The 21,966-nt window shown below is 37.1% G+C and overlaps 1 protein-coding gene across 1 annotated transcript in view; it reads left to right on the top strand.

Annotated features, from left to right (window-relative positions):
• SCP2 (sterol carrier protein 2) overlaps window positions 1-21,966 on the top strand; it is a 164,231-nt gene that overhangs the window by 25,477 nt on the left and 116,788 nt on the right. The window contains exon 6 of the mRNA XM_082665984.1: window positions 10,740-10,866. Within this exon, the coding sequence (XP_082522110.1) occupies window positions 10,740-10,866 (127 nt within the window). The remainder of the gene's footprint in view (window positions 1-10,739; window positions 10,867-21,966) is intronic.

Below are 21,966 nucleotides of genomic sequence, written 5' to 3'. Positions count from 1 at the left end.
CGGGAGAGACAGAGAGAGAGAGACAGAGAGAGAGGGAGAGGGAATGAATTACCTTTTCCTTTTCTTCAGTCCTAAGGAGGAGGACCCCACCCTTATGGCCTCATTTAATCTTTGTCTCTGAAAAGCCCTTTTCCCCCCAAATACAGTAACATTGGGGGTAAAGGATTCAACATAACTGTTGGGATGGAGAAAATTCAGTCCATAGCAATGAAGGTTCCAATTTTGCCACATCTGCCAAAATTTGTTATTGTCTGTCTTTTTTATTACAGCTATCCTAGTAGGTGTGAAGCAGTATCTTCTTGTGGTTTTGAGTTGCATTGCCATGACGGCTAATGATGTTGAATATCTTTTCATGTATTAAAGGCCATTTGTGTATCTTTGGAGAAATGTCTACTCAGATCCTTTGCCCATTTTAAAATTAGGTTGTCTCTATATTACGGAGCTGTAAGATATACTCTAGATACAAGTCCTTTATCAGATAGATGATTTGCAAATATTTTCTCCCATTCAGTGGTTTCTCTTTTCAGTTTTTTAATGGTATCCTTTAAGGCAGCGGTCCCCAACCTTTTTGGCACCAGGGACCTGTTTCGTGGAAGACAATTTTTCCACGGATGGGGTTGGGGTGGGGTGATGGTTCAGGCGGTAATACAAGCAGTGGTTCAGGTGGTAATGTGAGCGATGGGGAGCATCAGGTGAAGCTTCGCTTGCTTGCCCACCGCTCACCTCCCGCTGTGTGGCCTGGTTCCTAACAGGCAGAGGACTGATACTGGTCCACAGCCCAAGGGCTGGGGACCCCTGCTTTGAGGCATGGAAGTTTAAATTTTGATGAAGTTCAATTGATCTATTTTTTGTTGTTGTTGCTTATACTTTTGGTGTCATATCTAAGAAACATTGCCAAATTCAAGGTCATGACAATTTACTTTTATGTTTTCTTGTAAGAATTCTGTAGTTTTAGCTGTTACAGTTAGGTCTTTTTTCCATTTTGAGGTTTTTTTTTTTAATATAGTGTGAGGTAGGGATCCAACTTCATTCTTTTGCATGTGGATGTCCAGTTGTCCCAGCACCATTTACTGAAAAGACTATCCTTAACACCCATTTACTTGTCTTGGTACCTTTGAAAAAATAACTTGATAGGGCTTCCCTGGTGGCACAGTGGTTGAGAGTCCGCCTGCCGATGCAGGGGACACGGGTTCGTGCCCCGGTCCGGGAAGATCCCACATGCCATGGAGCGGCTGGGCCTGTGAGCCATGGCCGCTGAGCCTGCGCGTCCGGAGCCTGTGCTCCGCAATGGGAGAGGCCACAACAGTGAGAGGCCTGCGCACCGCAAAAAAAAAAAAAAAAACCCAAAAAAACCCTTGATTTTGGGACTTGACTCCGTGCTCCCAATGCAGGGAGCCTGGCTTCGATCCCTGGTCAGGGAACTACATCCCACATCCATGCTGCAACTGAGAGTTCGCATGCCGCAACTAAGAGCCTGCATGCTGCAACTAAGACCCAGCGCAGCCAAATAAAGTAAATAAATAAATAAATATTTTTTAAAAAAACAAACCACACTGTCAAGGGTAAAGACTTAATAAAAATAATATTTAAAAAAATTGATTTTAATTGTGAGAGTTTATTTCTGTACTCTGAATTCTATTCCACTGATCTATATAGTCTTATGCTAGTTAATACTACAATGTTTCAGTTACTGTTTTTTTTTGTTTGTTTGTTTTTTGTTTTTGTTTTTTTGGACCCACTGTGTGGCAGGCAAGATTTTAGTTCCCCAACCAGGGATCAAACCCATGCCACCTGCAGTGGAAGCACAGAGTCCTAACCCCTGGACCACCAGGGAATTCCCTGGTTACTGTTTTTTAGTAAGTTTTGAAATCAGGAAGTAAGAGTCTTCTAAATTCTTCTTTTTCCAGATTGTTTTGGCTGTTCTCTGTCCATTGAATTTCCACATGAACTTTGGGGTTGGCTTATCAATATTTGCAAAGAAACCAGTTGAAATTCTGATAGGGATTGTGTTGACTGTATATCATTTTGAGGAGTACTACCATTTTAACCATCTGAAATCTTCCATTCATGAGCATGGAATGTCTTTTCATTTATTTAAAATAGATCTTTCATTTCTTTCAACAATGTTTATAGTTTTCTGAGTGTAAGTTTTATATTTTTTGTTAAATTTATTCCAAAGTGTTTTATTTTTAGTGATGCTTTTGTAAATGGAATTATTTTCTTTCTTTTTAATATTTATTTATTTGGCTGTGCTGGGTCTTAGTTGTGGCATGCGGGATCTTTGTTGCCATGTGTGGAATCTTCATTGTGGCATGCGGGATCTTTTAGTTGCAGCATGTGGGATCTTTTAGTTGTGGCATGTGGAATCTTTGGTTGTGGCATGCGGGATCTTTAGTTGTGGCATGCAAACTCTTAGTTGCGGCATGTGGGATCTAGTTCCCAGACCAGAGATCGAACCCAGGCCCCCTGCATTGGGAGCATGTAGTCCTAGCCACCAGACCACAAGGGAAGTCCCTATTTTCTTAATTTCATTTTGAGTTGTTCTTGGCAAGTGTATGGAAATATATTTAATTTTTATATATTGATCTTATATCCTGTAATCTTGATGGACTTGTGTATTCTAATAGATTTTAGTGGATTCCTTAGGATTTTCTATTTGCAAGATAATGTCATCTACATATAGAGATAGTTTTTCTTCTTTTGTTTTTCAATTTGGTTGCTTTTTATTTATTTTCTTGCCTAATTCCCCTAGCTAGAACTTCTAGTACAATGTTGAATAGAAATGGTGAGAGCAGATATTTCATCTTGTTTCTGCTTTTATGAGGGAAGCATTCAGTCTTTCACCATTAAGCATGTTATCTGTGGTAGATGCCTTTTATCAGGTTGAGGAAGTTCCCTTCTTTTCCACACTTAAAAAAATTTTTTTTAATCAATTAATTAATTTTTGGCTGCATTGGGTCTTTGTTGCTGCATGCAGGCTTTCTCTAGTTGTGGCGAGCGGGGGCTACTCTTCGTTGCAGTGTGTGGGCTTCTCATTACAGTGGCTTCTCTTGTTGCAGAGCACAGACTCTAGGGCGCATGGGCTTCAGTAGTTGTGGCACATGGGCTCAGTAGTTGTGGCATGCAGGCTGTAGAGCACAGGCTCAGTAGTTGTGGTGCACGGGCTTAGTTGCTCCACAGCATGTGGGATCTTCCTGGACTAGGGATCGAACCCGTGTCCCCTGCATTGGCTGGCGGATTCTTAACCACTGTGCCACCAGGGAAGTTCCTCCATGCTTTTTACAAGTGTTTTTTTTTAATCAGGAATCTGTTTAGGATTTTGTCAAATGCTTTTTCTGTGTCTGTTGAGACGATTGTGTGGTGTTTGCCCTTTATTCTATTGATATGGTATATTACATTAATTGATTTTTAGACATTAAACCAACCTTGCATTCCTGGGATAAATCCCACTTTGTCATGGGTTTTTTTAATGTGTTGTTGATTCGGTTTGCTAGCATTTCATTGAAGATATTTTCATCTACATTCGTTAAAGATATTGGTGTATAGTTTTCTTGTGATCATCATTCTTTTTAATTTTCTTCACACAGTGGGTGTACAGTGGTATCTTATTGTGGATTTAATTTGTATTTTCCTAATATATAATGGTGTTGAGCATCATTACATGTTTTTATTTGTCATTGGTATATCTTCTTTGATGAATTCAATGACTGTTCAGATATTTTGCCCAATTATTACTTGGTTATTTTCTTACTGTTGTGTTGTAAGAGTTCTTTATATATTCCAGATAGATACAAGCTCTTGTTCAATATGTTTTACAAATATTTTCTCCAGCTCTCTGGACTTGCCCTTTCCTTTTATAAATGGTATCTTTTGAAGAGCAAAAGTTTAAAATTTTGATGAAGTCTAGTTTGTTTGTTTTCTACTATTGTGCTTTTTGTATCCTATTTAAGAAAATTTTAAGTCAATTTTTGTAAGTGGTAGGAAGTAAAGATCAAAGTTTAAAATTTTTAAAAAAATGTGTATCCCATATTTCATACAGCCCCATTTGTTGAAAAGATTATCTTTTCCCCATTGAACTGCCTTGACATCTTTGCTGATAATCAGTTGACCATGTAGTGTGGATCATTTTTTGGACTCTTCCTTGATCAGTCTTTATACCAATACTTTACTTTCTTGAATACTGTAACTTTATAATAAGCCTTGAAATCAAATTGGAATGCATATTCTCCAACTTTGTTTTTCTTTTACAAAATTGATTTGGCTATTCTAATCCTTTGCATTTCCATATACATTTTAACAATTGGCTTGTCAATTTCTATAAAAATGCTTCCTGTAGTAGATTTATAGGTTAATACATAGGGACCTCTACATTTTTAACAATATTAAATGTTCCAGTCCATGAAAATTGTTTATCTGTCTTTATTTAGGCCTTTGATTTCTTTCAGTAATGTTTTTTAGTTTTCAAAGTGTAACTCTTTTACATATTTTATTAAAAATTTCCCCAGGTATTTCAAGTTTTTTATGTTATTAAAAATAGGACTTATTTTAATACCAGTTTCCAACTGTACATTGTATTTTGTGATCTAGCTAATCTCTCTTCCTAGTCTAGTGGCTTTTTTAAGATTCTGTAGGGTTGTCTGCATAAACAATCGTATCATTATGTACAAGACAGTTTTATTTCTTCCTTTTCAATCTGTATGCCTTTTATTTATTTTTCTTGCCTTATGATTGCACTGGCTAGGGTCGTCACAACAAATTGAAATAGAGGTTGTGAGGTCATTTATCTTTTCCTTGTTTTTGATCATAGGGGAAAACATTCAGATTTCACTATTAAATATGTTAGCTGTAAGTTTTTCACAGATGTTCTTTATCAGGTTGAGAAAGTTACCTTCTATTCTTAATTTGCTGAGAGTTTCTGTCCTGAGTATATGTTGAATTTTCTCACTTGCTTTTCCTGTACCTATGAGAGATCCTTATTTTGTTTGTTATTCTTAATTTAGTTGGTTAATATGGTGAATTATATTGATTGATATGTGAATATTAACCCATCCTGTATTTCTGGGGTAAATGCTTGGTTGTGATGTCTTATCTTTTATATGTTGTTGGATTTAATTTGTTAAAATTATGCTAATGATTTTTGTGTATATGTTTGTGATGGTGTTGATTTGTTTTCTTTTTTGTTTTAATGTTTATTTACTTTTGATATCAGGATAATGCTGGCCTCATAGAATGGTTGAGAATTGTTCCCTTCTCTCTTTTTTTTTTTATTTAGGAAGAGTTTGTTTATATAATTGGTATTTTTTTCCTTAAATGTTTGGTAGTGTTCACCAGTGCACATCTAGGTCTGTAGTTTTCTTTATGGGAAGGTTTTAAAGTTCAGTTTCTTTAGTAAGTATATTACTATTCAGGTTATCTATTTCTTTTTTTGAGTGGGCTTTGATAGTTTGTGCCCTTTAAGGAATTTGTCCATTTCATCTAAATTGTTGAATTTATTGACAAAAACTTGTTCATATTATTCCCATAGTATCCCCTTAAGGTAGGATCTTTAGATATGTCCTTTCTCTTCTTCTGATGTTGGTAACCTTTGTCTTCTCTATTTTTTCCATGATCAGTATAACAAAAGGTGTTTATCAGTCTTATTGATCTTGTCAGAGTACCAGCCCTTGTTTTCATTGATTTTTTTCTCTTTTTTATTTCATTCTACTAGGACCAGCCCTTGTTTTCATTGCTTTTCTCTATTTTTTTTCTCTTTTCTATTTCATTCTACTAATTTCTATCCATTCTACTTCATTCTGCTCATTTTCTGTTTATATCTGCTGTGAACCTTAATATTTCAATTCTTACATTGGATTTAATTTACTCTGTTTTGTAGTTTATTAAGCTGGAAGCTTAGGTCATTGATTTTAAATCTTTTCAAACATGGGCATTTAATGTTATAGATTTCTTTTAAAACACTGCTTAAGCAGCATACCACAAATTTTTTATGTCATGATTTCATTCTCATTTAGGTCAAATTAGTTAGCAGTTTCCATTGTGATTTCTTCTCTCACCCATACATTAGAAGTGTGTTGCTTAGCTTCCTAACATTTGGGCAGTTTACAGATACCTTTTTGTTACTGATATTTGTTTCTATTTTAATTATCTGTGGTCAGAGAATATACTTTGTATGATGTGAATGCTTTTTCATTTATTGAGACTTGTTTTTTGGCTCCAGATGTGGTGTGTTTTGGTAAATATTCTTGTGCACTTGAGAAGAATGTGTACTCTACTGTTGTTGGGTGGAGTGTTCTATAAATTCTAGGTCAAGTTGGTTGATAATATCCGTTGCCTTCTATATCCTTACTGGTTTTTCTGTCTACTTGTTCTATCAGTTATTGAGAGGGAGGTATTGAGATCTGCTGCTAAATCTGTGGATCTGTCTATTTTTTTTCAGTTTTATCAGTTTTTGCTTCGTGTAGTTTGAGGCTCTCATATTAGGTGTATTAACATTTAAGATTGTTATGTCCTTGATAAATTGACCCCTTCATCATTGTGAGGTGATGTGAGGTGTATTATATCATGAAACTGAAAACGCATTTGTGAAAGTTTTTATGGATCCCAGCCAGGTACTCCCTTTGTCAGACCCTGCCTTTTGAAGGATTTTAGGCTACTTATAAGAACTTATCTCTTGTAGTGTTCTTTGATGTTATATCTATTTTGTCTGATATTAACATAGCCATTTCAGCTTTCTTTTGAGTAGAATTAGAATTGTTTATCTTTTCCCATCCTTTTACCTATTTCTGTCTTTATGTTTGAATTATATTTTTTAGGCAGCATTTAGTTGGGTCTTGCTTTTTAACAATATAATAATCTTTGCCTTTTAATTGGGCTTTTTATATCCTTTCCACTTAATGTGGTTATTGATATAGCTGGGTTTACATTAGTGGTTAGTTGAAACTGATGCCTACCGGCTTGTACCAGCTTGCAAGATCTGATTATGCATATCTCTTCTCATCTTTGCTTTCAGTGACATCATGCTAGTAGATTCAAATTGGCCATGGTGGGAGTATTTACAACACAAAAATAGACAAATGCTATCAATAAGACCACCCTCACCCCCCATGAGACTATTAAACATTTATTAGGACACCACTGATATAAATCTACCATCTTTCTACTCATTTTCTTTTTGTTCAATATCTTTATTCCTTTTTTCCTCTTTGTCTTCTTTTCTGTTCATTGAGAATGTTTTATAATTTTATTTTGTCTGTTTTATGAACATATTAACTATGCCTCAGGTGTTTTGCTTTTAGTGGTTGCTTTAGGGTTTACATTCATCTTTAACTTATTCACAAACCACCTTTAAGTAATGTTACGACTGTTCACTATAGTATTACATGAACCTTACAAAGTATTTTTTTGTTTACCTCTTCCTAGAGGCACATTTTACTTCTATACATGTTATAAGCCCTATATCAGCTATTGATTTTGCTTTAAATAGTCAATTATTTTTAAAAGAATTCTTAAAGTAGATAAAAAACATATATTTCTCCACATGTTTATAATTTTCAGTGATCTTTATTCCTTTATTATTGATTCCAATTTTCCTCTAGGATTATATTCCTTCTGCCTGAAGATTCTCCTTTAACATTTCACATAGTGCTGGTCTGCTGGTGATGAATTTTATCAGTTTTGTATGTTCTAATAATTCTTTATTTACCTTATTTTTTTTACCTTTTTTTTTAAAGATGTATTTGCTGAGTACAGAATTCTAGTTTAGCTTCACTCTTTTTTTTTTTTTTGGCTTTCATTGTTTTCAATTTAAAGTCTGCTGTCATTCTTATTTTTTTGTTCCTATATACTTAATGTGTATTTTTCTTTGGTTACTTTTAAGATTTTTCTTTATCACTGTTTTTTTTTTTTTTTTTTTTTGGGTTCGTGGGCCTCTCACTGTTGTGGCCTCTCCTGTTGCGGAGCACAGGCTCCTGACGCGCAGGCTCAGCGGCCATGGCTCACGGGCCTAGCTGCCCCGCGGCATGTGGGATCTTCCCGGACCGGGGCACGAACCCGTGTCCCCTGCATCGGCAGGCGGACTCTCAACCACTGCACCACCAGGGAAGCCCTATCACTGTTTTTTGTTTGTTTGTTTGTTTCATGGTATGCGGACCTCTCACTGTTGTGGCCTCTCCTGTTGTGGAGCACAGGCTCTAGACACGGAGGCCCAGCGGCCATGGCTCACGGGCCCAGCCACTCCACGGCATGTGGGATCCTCCCGGACCAGGGCACGAACCCGTGACCCCTGCATTGGCAGGCGGACTCTCAACCACTGCACCACCAGGGAAGCCCTATCTATCACTGGTTTTGAACAATTTTATTATGACGTACCTTGGTGTAGTTTTATCATGTTTCTTGTGCTTGGGGTTTGTTGAGGTTCTTGGATATATGAGTTATAGTTTTTATCAGGTTTGAAAATTTTTCATCCATTATGCCTTAAAATATTTTTTTTCTGACTTTTGTCTCTCCATTTTCTCTGTTTCTGGGACTCCAATTACATATCTACTAAACTTCTTGGTTGCTGTTCCATAATTCACTGATTTTGTTCATTTTTTTCTAGATTTTTTTCCTCCATATTTTAATTTGCTACTTCTCCAAGTTTACCAATCTATGCTGCATTGTCTAATCTGCTGTTAATTCCACTGAATTTACTTTTCATTTCAGACAATGTATATTTTATCTCTAAAAGTTTCATGTGGGTCATTTTTTTCTATCTTCCCTATTTTTCTTTGTCATGTTCATGCTTTCTTCTACCTTCTTGAACAGATGGAGTATATTATAGTAACTGTTTTAATGTTCCCATCTAATTCTATCAGCTATATCATTTCTATTGATTGATTAATCCACTCTTTACAAGTTGTACTTTTCTGTTTCATTGCATGTCTTATAACTTGTGATTGAATGCTAGACATTTTAAATTTTACTTTGTTGGGTGTTGAATTTTTATGTTCTGTTAACTACTTAGGGGTTTGTTCTGGGGTAGGTGTTTTTTAGAAGTGGTTTGATACTTTTGAGACTTGCTTTTAAGCTTCATTAGGTAGAATCAGAACAGCCTTTATTATTCTAAGACTAAACTGACACTGTTACTCAAGCAGTAACCTCAGGATTCCATTGATGCCCCATATGTTAGGAGAATAAGAACTATTCCTGTCCCTGTGGGAACATTGGGAATTATTCTGCCTGCTCCTTTCCAGTGATTCTTTCCCTGGTCTCAGTAGTTTCCTCATATTCATGTGTTGATTAGAGTCATTGAAAACTCAAGAGGAGCTCTCTTCAGATCTTCAGCTCTCTCTCTCTCTCTCTCTCTCTCTCGCTCTCTCTCTCTCTCTCTCTCTCTCGTCTCTCCATTACTCTTCTCTGTGAGTTCTTTCAGAGATCACTATACTAAGCTTTATGTTGTCCATTGTCTGAAAACAGTTGCTTTGTATATTTTGTCCAGGTTTTTAGTTGCTTAAGACAGAAGGGTAAATCTGGTTTCTATAGTGCATCATGACTAGAAGCAGAAGTTGTATATCATTGTTTTCATTCACATTCCTTTTTAACTTAGGTATGAACATTTTCTGTATTTTTTTAAATGTTCTTTTTTAGATTTCTTTTGACAGAAAAAAATTTACATCTATGGAAATCCAAACACATAATTATATATACTTATTTTTAAGATTTTTGTGTTCACAGATTCCACAGATCCCATTTATCAGCTCATTTTGTCTTACTCCTTTGGATTGTCAAGTTACTTATCATATCTAACTAAATAATTTTCCTCTTGTAAGCCTATTTTTTCTTAATCTTAGTTTTTTCATAGCATTCCCTTTAGAACCCCTTTGTGCACCAAAAAAATCTTGATTTATTTCACTTAACAATTATTTATGGAATGTTTACTATGTAACAGGCCGTATGCTAGGCATTGGATACACATACAGAAGTATGTGAAGCAGAGTTCCTGCCCTCAGTGTGTTCATAGTCTAGTAGGTAAACTGGTAAGAAACAGTTAGCTTTCCCTTTGTAGAATGTTTGCAGTAGGAACTGTGTTTTTCTATTCTAGAACCATGGAAACAGAGGTGATTGCACTCTGAGTATCACTTTATCCTAACCCTAATTCACTCTTTTTCTCAAATACCCAAGCCTGCTCCTGCCTTTGGGTCTTTATTCTTGCTGTTCCTTCTGCCTTGAATGCTCCTCTCCCAAAGGTGTCCAAATGACTTGCTCCTACTCCTTCACATCCCTGCTCAAATGTCATTTTGTCAATGTGACCTCCCTTGACTATTTTCTATAAAGTAGCACTTCCCACTTTCAATCTTTATCCCTATACTTGAATTTATTCATTATAGCATTACTATTTACATTTTAATTAATTTTCATCCCCATTACTTTCTGTCCCCTCCTCCCTCAAATGTAAATGCCAGATGAGCAGGGACTTTATCTGTTTTGTTCACTGTTTTATCCCCAGCACCTTGAGTAGTTATTTGCACATATGGATTCTTTATACATGTTTCTTGAAAGAATTAATACCTCTTTGGTCACTTGATTATTTTTCCTTCCCATGTTTCCCTGCAAAGCGTTTTCTGACTGATTTTATTCACATTGTCCATTTTTGGCTTACTCTACACTTCAAATAAGTAAATGTCTTAGTAACACTGTAATAGTTAAAAGAGACACCTATCATCATGTCAAGTACTTATTCAATTTTGTGTTTTCCCCTCTCTTAGTTTTCAAACAGGACCAATCCAATTGATAAGCATCTCGAAGTCCTGATCAACAAGTACGGATTGTCAGCCCACCCAGTTGCTTCTCAGATGTTTGGGTTTGCTGGAAAAGAGCACATGGAAAAATATGGTATGTTAAAAAACTTCAAGTCTTATTCGTAGTTACATACATGTGTGAGAAACAATAGGTATTTCTTAAGAAACTGTGGGGGATGCCAAGATGTATAAAATATGAAATGGTTTTTCAATTAAGTTGAAGAAATAGTCTGTATAGAATTCAGTTTTCTAAAAGTATTTATACATAGGACATCATATGAGAAGTACCTAGACTGCTCCAAAACAAGACATTGAAATAGGAAAAATCATATAAATCTTGTCTCCTTTAATCATAGACTATAAGTTGAGGCTCATTAGTTCTGAATATGGTAATGAGACTTAAAGCTAGCTCTTGGTAATAGATTTATGTAGCCAAATTTTATTCTCAGTATTTGAATCCATCAGGAGTCCATCATCATCTGTCAATCCATAGTGTTTTACGAGATTTAAATTTCATAGTTGATTTTTATTTTGTAGGTAAACATCCTAGCTTTTTGACTGATGATCAGTGATCGGCCTGCCTTAGCCAGTTAGATAAAGCATGGGATAGTGCAGATAGAGTTTTTGATTTTGTTTTTGTTTTTATTGTATGACCCTGAACCAGTGCCTTGTTGTGTACTGTGAGATAAGAAAGAAAATAGTTGTGCTTGAAAGTTCAGCGTTCCTATTCTTTGCAGGAAATATATCCCAGGTTTGATAGTCAAGATCAAGTAATCAGAAAGGAAAGAAATCTTCAAGGAAGAATGGTAGGATGGTATAGAGGAGCACTGCCAGTTTGGGGCCATGGAAATTTTCTTTCTTGTAGCTATTTCTTACCATTTTAAACTCAGTCCATTCCAATCTGGCTTCCCTCCTTTCTCAAGGCTACCACTGATCACTACATTGCCATATCAAGTAAATACTTTTCAATCCTATTTTAATAGACCTCAGCACCATTAGTCCCTTTTGATCACTTCTTTCTTAAAACATTCTCTTCTCTTGGCCTCTGTGACATCTCGTTCTTCTGGTTTTTCTTACCTCTTTGGCTATTCCTTGTCCATTTCCTTTTTAATTTTTTTGAATGATTTTTTAAAAATTTATTTATTTATTTATATTTTTTATTTTTGGCTGTGTTGGGTCTTCGTTGCTTTGCATGGGCTTTCTCTAGTTGCGGCGAACGGGGGCTACTCTTTGTTGTGGTGCAGGGGCTTCTCATTGTGGTGGCTTCTTTTGTTGAGGAACATGGGTTCTAGGTGCATGGGCTTCAGTAGTTGTGGCTCGTGGGCTCTAGAGCGCAGGCTCAGTAGCTGTGGCGCACAGGCTTATTTGCTCCGTGGCATGTGGGATCTTCCCAGACCAGGGCTGGAACCTGTGTCTCCTGCATTGGCAGGTGGATTCTTAACCACTGCACCACCAGGGAAGTCCCTCCATTTCCTTTTGAATTAAATAATTCATTTAAAATATTGAGCTATTATTATATTTCAGGCACTATTCTAGGCACTGGAATATAGCAGTATATCAGTTAGCTATTGCTGTGTAATAAACCACTCCAAAACTCAGCAATTTTAAACAATGATTATTTATTATTATAGCTTACACGTTTGTAGATTGACTGGGAATCAGATGATCTAAGTCATGCTCAGCTCTTTTTGTCTGGGTTGATCATATGACTGTAGGTTGGTTGGAGGCTCTGTTTTAGTACTGCTTGGCTGGGTCATATGTCGCTCATTTTCCTCTTGGGACCGGAGGGCCAGCTCTGGGATGTCCTTTTCATGGTCACCGCAGAAGCACAAGAGAATAATCTGCAACATGCAAGGCCTTTTGAGACTTGACCAAAGCAAGTCACATGGCAAACTTGGAATCAAGGGATAGGGTAATATACTCTACTTCTTTTGTGGTAGGAAACTTCAAAGTCAGACCATAAAGGATATTCAGGAGGGAAAAAGAATTAGGGACATCAGTGCATTCATTCACAAGCAACAAATAAGCAAATGAAATGTGAGGGTTTTGCTTTAATTTCTAGTCGAGGAGAGACAGTAGCATATGAAAAAAACTACGATAATTTCAAACAATTATTAGTCCTGTGAAGAAAATAAAACAAGGTAAGGCACTTGTGGGAGAGGGAGGCAAACTTAGGATAGTCAGTGATGCACTCTATACTTGTATATCCAGTTGGCATCTTTGCTTGTGTATGTAACAGATGTCTCAAATTTCACATGTTCAGATGCAAACTCTTCATTCTGTTCCCCCATATCTTAAATTTGCTCCTTCTCTACTTTTCCTCATCTCAGTAAGTGGCATTTCCATCCATTCAGATGTTCAAAGCAAAAACATGAGTCATCTTTGACACTTCTCCCTGCTCTTCCCCTACTCCAGTCCATCACTATGTCCTATCAGTTCTACCTTCAAACTCCAAATTATGTTTTTTTCCCCCAGTTTCTTTTACTATTGCAGCTCTTATCCCAGACCATAATTTTTCAAACTTTGATCTGTGACCTGCTAGGAAATTAAAGATTCAAAGTAATGATTGAACCCAGCATTTTAAAAAAATATGACATTTGTTGTTGTTGTGTATTATAACTCAAGTCAGAGAAATGCACACAACATAAATACACAGCTTCATGAATCAAGCTCATAACTGTGACCTAAATTACCTCCCAGGTCAAAAATAGAATGCTAACACTTAAGAATCCTCTCTGTAGATAATTTTTATCTTAAGAACTTTGTGGGTCTCCTGTGAATCTTGTTTGGTCACGCCATCAGTCAACAAGCTACGCCTGCAAATCTCTCTGGGCTCAGTGCCCTTCTGCCTTGGGTCCTTTCTGAGATGGCTGAGGAGCAGCGTTCTTAAGCTTCCTAGCAACCCTTTGATTGAGAGGATTTGTGAGGCACAGGTTTTTTCTCTTTAGAGGGCTTTTTTTCCTCTCTGAACAACATTCTGAGGCATCACCTTTGATCTTTCTGAGGTCTTAACAAAAGATTTGTCACAATATGGGCTTCATTTTTGGACCATGTTTTCCTGGCAATGCCCTGGATTTGATCTTTGCTCAAAGACTATTTCTTTTTTTTTTTTTTTAACATCTGTATTGGAGTATAATTGCTTTACAATGTTGTGTTACTTTCTGCTTTATAACAAAGGGAATCAGCTATACATCTACCTATATCCCCATATCCCCTCCCTCTTGTGTCTCCCTCCCACCCTCCCTGTCCCACCCCTCTAGGTGGTCACAAAGCACCGAGCTGATCTCCCTGTGCTATGCAGCTGCTTCCTGCTAGCTATCTATTTTACGTTTGGTAGTGTATATATGTCCATGCCACTCTCTCACTTCGTCCCAGCTTACCCTTCCCCCTCCCCGAATCCTCAAGTCCATTCTCTAGTAAGTCTGCGTCTTTATTCCTGTCAAAGACTATTTCTTAATTTTAGCATCTTTTACCACTTTGAAAGGCTGAGAATTTTCAAAACTATCAAGTCCTGAATCCTTTTTGTTTAATAGTTCTTTCTGCAATATAGCATTATAGAATTTTACTGTAAGCAGCCAGAAGAAACCATGTGGCAGTTTCTATATTTTGCTTATTAACTAGTTTCTACATAACTGCAAGTATAGTATTACTGTAATCTCTGCTTCTATTTTAACAGGGCTCTCCTTTCCTCCAGTTTTCAGTAAGATTTTGTCCTTTCACAAACTCTCACCTGCAGCATCCCCTCAAAGGACTTTGAGGCTACTACTAATGGGTTCTTCAACGCACTTTACGCTTTTGCTAGCAATTGTTCCAAACTTTGGAACTAGAATGGTTCCAAAGCCATTCACATATCTTATATTTTTGTTCAGTGTAACTCCATTTCCACTATATTAGTTTGCTTGGGCTGACATAGCAAATACCATAGACTGGGTGGCTCAAAGAACATAAATTTATTTCTCATTGTTCTAGAGGCTGGTAAGTCTAAAATCAAGACGCACGATAGGTTTTATACTGATACTGGTTTTATACTGATGCACGATAGGTTTTATAGGTTTTTTCTTGGGTTATAGGTGACTGCCATCTCACTGTGTATTCACATGACCTCTTCTTTTATGTGGGTGCAGAGAGAGAGGGAGAGAGAAACATCTTTGTCTTCCACTATTTGTAAGGATTCTTATAAGGACACTAATCCTATCAGGAGGCACTCACCCTCATGACCTCATCTACCATAATTACCTCCCAAAAGACCCATCTCCAAAAACCATCACATTGAGTGTTAGGAATTCAATAAATGAATTTTCTTTTTTTATATAAATTTATTTATCTTTGGTTGCATTAGGTCTTCGTTGCTGAGTGTGGGCTTTCTCTAGTTGCAGTGAGCGGGGGCTACTCTTCATTGCGGTGCATGGACTTCTCATTGCTGTGGCTTCTCTTGTTGTGGAGCGTGGGTTCTAGGCACACGGGCTTCAGTAGTTGTGGCTCACGGGCTCTAGAGTGCAGGCTCAGTAGTTGTGGTGCACGGGCTTAGTCGCTCTGCGGCATGTGGGATCTTCCTGGACCAGGGCTCGAACCCGTGTCCCCTGCATTGGCAGGTGGATTCTTAACCACTGCGCCACCAGGGAAGTCCAACAAATGAATTTTGAGGGGACACAATTCTGTCCATGGCATTCAGGTACCAAAATAGGTATCAGTATTTTCTATTGCTTTGTTACGGTGAGACTCTCCTTTTAAAAATCATTTCTTGTTTTAATTCCTGTTGTCTAGTCTTCCTATGTGTAAGCTCACTGGCCTTTCAGTGTGTTCGGTAAGCCAAACTTATTTCCGTGCGCCCCAGTCTCATATTTTCTTTGGCTACAGTGCTCTTTATTCTTTCAAGGTCAACTCTTTTCATGCTTTAGGTCTTAAAAAATCTTATCTCATATCTCCAACACTTTACAAAAGTATTTCTGCTTGGATGTCTAATAGGCCTTTCAAATTTAACAGGTCTAAAACTGAGTTCCTAATTCTTTCTTGAACTTCCACCTTCCCCATCTGTTCCTCCAGAAGTTTTTCCTATCCAGTAAATGATAACTCTATCTCTTTAGGACCTTTGGCCAAAAAGCTTAGAGCCATTCTTGATTTTTCTTATACTCAACATTCAATATACCAGCAAACCTTTTTTTTTTTTTTTTTTGCAGTTTACCAAGATACTCTTTTATTTTCCTTTTTTACCCCCCAGAAAACTTAGCACTGCACGGAGAACAAATTTAAGCAATGATCTTGCTAGAGATCATTGTGGAGCTCACTTTTTAAAACCCTATAAATTCCCCATCGGACAACAGGGATATTATTATTATTATTAATTCTTTTTTTTTTTACATATTTATTAGAGTATAATTGCCCCACAACGGTGTGCCAGTTTCTGCTCTACAGCAAAGCGAATCAGCCACACACACACACACACACACACACACACACATGTTCCCATCTCTCCTCCCTCCCGCATCTCCCTCCCTCCCACCCTCCCTATCCTACCCCCCCAGGCGGTCACAAACCACCTAGCTGATCTCCCTGTGCTATGCAGCTGCTTCCCACTAGCTATCTGTTTTACGTTTGGTAGTGTATATATGTCCATGCCACTCTCTCGCTTTGTCACAGCTTACCCTTCCCCCTCCCCATGTCCTCAAGTCCATTCTCTAGTAGGTCTGTGTCTTTATTCCTGTCTTACCCCTAGGTTCTTCATGACTTTTTTTTTCTTAAATTCCATATATATATGTGTTAGCATACGGTATTTGTCTTTCTCTTTCTGACTTACTTCACTCTGTATGACAGACTGTAGGTCCATCCACCTCACTACAAATAACTCAATCTCGTTTCTTTTTATGGCTGAGTAATATTCCATTGTATATATGTGCCACACCTTCTTTATCCATTCATCCAATGATGGACACTTAGGTTGTTTCCATCTCCTGGTTATTGTAAATAGAGCTGCAATGAACATTTTGGTACATGACTCTTTTTGAATTATGGTTTTCTCAGGGTATATGCCCAGTAGAGGGATTGCTGGGTCATATGGTAGTTCTATTTGTAGTTTTTTAAGGAACCTCCATACTGTTCTCCATAGTGGCTGTACCAATTCACATTCCCACCAGCAGTGCAAGAGTGTTCCCTTTTCTCCACACCCTCTCCAGCATTTATTGTTTCTAGATTTTTTGATGATGGCCATTCTGACTGGTGTGAGATGATATCTCATTGTAGTTTTGATTTGCATTTCTCTAATGATTAATGATGTTGAGCATTCTTTCATGTGTTTGTTGGCAATCTGTATATCTTCTTTGGAGAAATGTCTATTTAGGTCTTCTGCCCATTTTTTGATTGGGTTGTTTGTTTTTTCATTATTGAGCTGCATGAGCTGCTTGTAAATTTTGGAGATTAATCCTTTGTCAGTTGCTTCATTTGCAAATATTTTCTCCCATTCTGAGGGTTGTCTTTTGGTCTTGTTTATGGTTTCCTTTACTGTGCAAAAGATTTTAAGTTTCATTAGGTCCTATTTGTTTATTTTTGTTTTTATTTCCATTTCTCTGGGAGGTGGGTCAAAAAGGATCTTGCTGTGATTTATGTCATACAGTGTTCTGCCTGTGTTTTCCTCTAAGAGTTTGATAGTTTCTGGCCTTACATTTAGGTCTTTAATCCATTTTGAGCTTATTTTTGTGTATGGTGATAGGGAGTGTTCTAATCTCATACTTTTACATATACCTGTCCAGTTTCCCCAGCACCACTTATTAAAGAGGCTGTCCTTTCTCCACTGTACATTCCTGCCTCCTTTATCAAAGATAAGGTGACCATATGTGCGTGGGTTTATCTCTGGGCTTTCTATCCTGTTCCATTGATCTATATTTCTGTTTTTGTGCCAGTACCATACTGTCTTGATTACTGTAGCTTTGTAGATAGTCTGAAGTCAGGCAGCCTGATTCCTCCAGCTCTGTTTTTCTTTCTCAAGATTGCTTTGGCTCTTCGGGGTCTTTTGTGTTTCCATACAAATTGTGAAATGTTTTGTTCTAGTTCTGTGAAAAATGCCAGTGGTAGTTTGATAGGGATTGCATTGAATCTGTAGATTGCTTTGGGTAGTAGAGTCATTTTCACAATGTTGATTCTTCCAATCCAAGAACATGATATATCTCTCCATCTGTTTGTATCATCTTTAATTTCTTTCATCAGTGTCTTATAATTTTCTGCATACAGGTCTTTTGTCTCCTTAGGTAGGTTTATTCCTAGATATTTTATTCTTTTTGTTGCAATGGTAAATGAGAGTGTTTTCTTGATTTCACTTTCATGTTTTTCATCATTAGTGTATAGGAATGCCAGAGATTTCTGTGCATTAATTTTGTATCCTGCTACTTTACCAAATATTAGCTCTAGTAGTTTTCTGGTAGCATCTTTAGGATTCTCTATGTATAGGTAGTATCATGTCATCTGCAAACAGTGACAGCTTTACTTCTTTTCCGATTTGGCTTCCTTTTATTTCCTTTTCTTCTCTCATTGCTGTGGCTAAAACTTCCAAAACTATGTTGAATAAGAGTGGTGAGAGTGGGCAACCTTGTCTTGTTCCTGATCTTAGTGGAAATGGTTTCAGTTTTTTACCATTGAGGATGATGTTGGTGGTAGGTTTGTCATATATGGCCTTTATTATGCTGAGGAAAGTTCCCTCTATGCCTACACTCTGCAGGGTTTTTATCATAAATGGGTGTTGAATTTTGTCAAAAGCTTTCTCTGCATCTATTGAGATGATCATATGGTTTTTCTCCTTCAATTTGTTAATATGGCTTATCACGTTGATTGATCTATGTATATTGAAGAATCCTTGCATTCCTGGAATAAACCCCACTTGAACATGGTGTATGATCCTTTTAATGTGCTATTGGATTCTGTTTGCTAGTATTTTGTTGAGGACTTTTGCATCTATGTTCGTCAGTGATAATGGCCTGTAGTTTTCTTTCTTTGTGACATCCTTGTTTGGTTTTGGTATCAGGGTAATCGTGGCCTCGTAGAATGAGTTTGGGAGTGTTCCTCCCTATGCTATATTTTGGAAGAGTTTGAGAAGGATAGGTGTTAGCTCTTCTCTTAATGTTTGATAGAATTCGCCTGTGAAGCCATCTGGTCCTGGGCTTTTGTTTATTGGAAGATTTTTAATCATAGTTTCAATTTCAGTGCTTGTGATTGGTCTGTTCATATTTTCTATTTCTTCCTGATTCAGTCTTGGCAGGTTGTGCATTTCTAAGAATTTGTCCATTTCTTCCAGGTTGTCCATTTTATTGGCATAGAGTTGCTTGTAGTAATCTCTCATGATCTTTTGTATTTCTGCAGTGTCAGTTGTTACTTCTCCTTTTTCATTTCTAATTCTATTGATTGAGTCTTCTCCCTTTTTTTCTTGATGAGTCTGGCTAATGGTTTATCAATTTTGTTTATCTTCTCAAAGAGCCAGCTTTTAGTTTTATTGATCTTTGCTATCGTTTCCTTCATTTCTTTTTCGTTTATTTCTGATCTGATCTTTATGATTTCCTTCCTTCTGCTAACTTTGGGTTTTTTTTATTCTTCTTTCTCTAATTGCTTTAGGTGCAAGGTTAGGTTGTTTATTCGAGATGTTTCCTGTTTCTCAAGGTAGGATTGTGTTGCTATAAACTTCCCTCTTAGAACTGCTTTTGCTGCATCTCATAGGTTTTGGGTCATCATGTCTCCATTGTCATTTGTTTCTAGGTATTTTTTGATTTCCTCTTTGATTTCTTCAGTGATCACTTCGTTATTAAGTAGTGTATTATTTAGCCTCCATGTGTTTGTATTTTTTACAGATCTTTTCCTGAAATTGATATCTAGTCTCATAGCGTTGTGGTCGGAAAAGATACTTGATACAATTCCAATTTTCTTAAATTTACCAAGGCTTGATTTGTGACCCAAGATATGATCTATCCTGGAGAATATTCCATGAGCACTTGAGAAAAATGTGTATTCTGTAGTTTTTGGATGGAATGTCCTATAAATATCAATTAAGTCCATCTTGTTTAATGTATCATTTAAAGCTTGCATTTCATTATTTATTTTCATTTTGGATGATCTGTCCATTGGTGAAAGTGGTGTGTTAAAGTCTCCTACTATGAATGTGTTACTGTCAATTTCCCCTTTTATGGCTGTTAGTATTTGCCTTATATATTGAGGTGCTCCTATGTTGGGTGCATAAATATTTACAATTGTTATATCTTCTTGGATCGGTCCCTTGATCATTATGTAGTGTCCTTCTTTGTCTCTTCTAATAGTCTTTATTTTAAAGTCTATTTTGTCTGATATGAGAATTGCTACTCCAGCTTTCTTTTGGTTTCCATTTGCATGAATATCTTTTTCCATCCCCTCACTTTCAGTCTGTATGTGTCTCTAGGTCTGAAGTGGGTCTCTTGTAGACAGCATATATATAGGTCTTGTTTTTGTATCCATTCAGCCAGTCTGTGTCTTTTGGTGGGAGCATTTAGTCCATTTACATTTAAGGTAATTATCGATATGTATGTTTCTATTCCCATTTTCTTAATTGTTTTGGGTTCGTTATTGTAGGTCTTTTCCTTCTCTTGTGTTTCTTGCCTAGAGAAGGTCCTTTAGCATTTGTTGTGAAGTTGGTTTGGTGGTGCTGAACTCTCTCAGCTTTTGCTTGTCTGTAAAGGTTTTAATTTCTCCATCAAATCTGAATGAGATCCTTGCTGGGTAGAGTAATCTTGGTTGTGGGTTTTTCTCCTTCATCACTTTAAATATGTCCTGCCAGTACCTTCTGGCTTGCAGAGTTTCTGCTGAAAGATCAGCTGTTAACCTTATGGGGATTCCCTTGTGTGTTATTTGTTGTTTTTCCCTTGCTGCTTTTAATATGCTTTCTTTGTATTTAATTTTTGACAGTTTGATTAATATGTGTCTTGGCGTATTTCTCTTTGGATTTATCCTGTATAGGACTCTCTGTGCTTCCTGGACTTGATTTCCTTTCCCATATTAGGGAAGTTTTCAACTATAATCTCTTCAAATATTTTCTCAGTCCCTTTCTTTTTCTCTTCTTCTTCTGGAACCCCTATAATTCGAATGTTGGTGCGTTTAATGTTGTCCCAGAGGTCTCTGAGACTGTCCTCATTTCTTTTCATTCTCTTTTGTTTATTCTGCTCTGCAGTAGTTATTTCCACTATTTTGTCTTCCAGGGCACTTATCAGTTCTTCTGCCTCAGTTATTCTGCTATTGATTCCTTCTAGAGTATTTTTAATTTCATTTATTTTGTTGTTCATCATTGCTTGTTTCATCTTTAGTTCTTCTAGGTCCTTGTTAAATGTTTCTTGCATTTTCTCTATTCTATTTCCAAGATTTTGGGTCATCTTTACTATCACTATTCTGATTTCTTTTTGAGGTAGACTGCCTATTTCCTCTTCATTTGTTAGTTCTGGTGGGTGTTTATCTTGCTCCTTCATCTGCTGTGTGTTTTTCTGTCTTCTCATTTTGCTTATCTTACTGTGTTTGGGGTCTCCTTTTTGCAGGCTGCAGGTTCGTAGTTCCTGTTGTTTTTGGTGTCTGTCCCCAGTGGCTAAAGTTGTTTCAGTGGGTTGTGTAGGCTTCCTGGTGGAGGGGACTAGTGCCTCTGTTCTGGTGAATGAGGCTGGATCTTGTCTTTCTGCTGGGCAGGTCCACATCTGGTGGTGTGTTTTGGGGTGTCTGGGACTTATTATGATTTTAGGCAGCCTCTCTGCTAGTGGGTGGGTTTGTGTTCCTGTCTTGCTAGTTGTTTGCCATAGGGTGTGCAGCACTGTAGCTTGCTGGTCGTTGAGTGAAGCCAGGTGCTGGTGTTGAGATGGAGATCTCTGGGAGATTTTCACCGTTTGATATTACGTGGAGCTGGGAGGTCTCTTGTGGACCAGTGTCCTGAAGTTGGCTCTCCCATGTCAGTGGCACAGCACTGACTCCTGGCTGCAGCACCAAGAGCCTTTCATCCACATGGCGCAGAATAAAAGGGAGAAAAAGTTGAAAGAAAGAAAGAAAGAAAGAAAGACAAAAGAAAGAAAGAAAGAAAGAAAAGCAAGAAAGGAGGGAGGAAGGAAGGAAGGAAGAAAGAAAAGAAAGAAAGAAAGAGGAAAGAGGATAAAATAAAATAAAGATAAAATAAAGTTATTAAAATAAAAAATAATTTTAAGAAAAACATTAAAAA

Source organism: Grampus griseus (assembly GCF_964374135.1).
Source record: "Grampus griseus genome assembly, chromosome: 1".
Taxonomy (NCBI): domain Eukaryota; kingdom Metazoa; phylum Chordata; class Mammalia; order Artiodactyla; family Delphinidae; genus Grampus; species Grampus griseus.
Note: the sequence above shows the minus strand (reverse complement) of the source record. Positions and strands in the feature narration are given on the sequence as shown.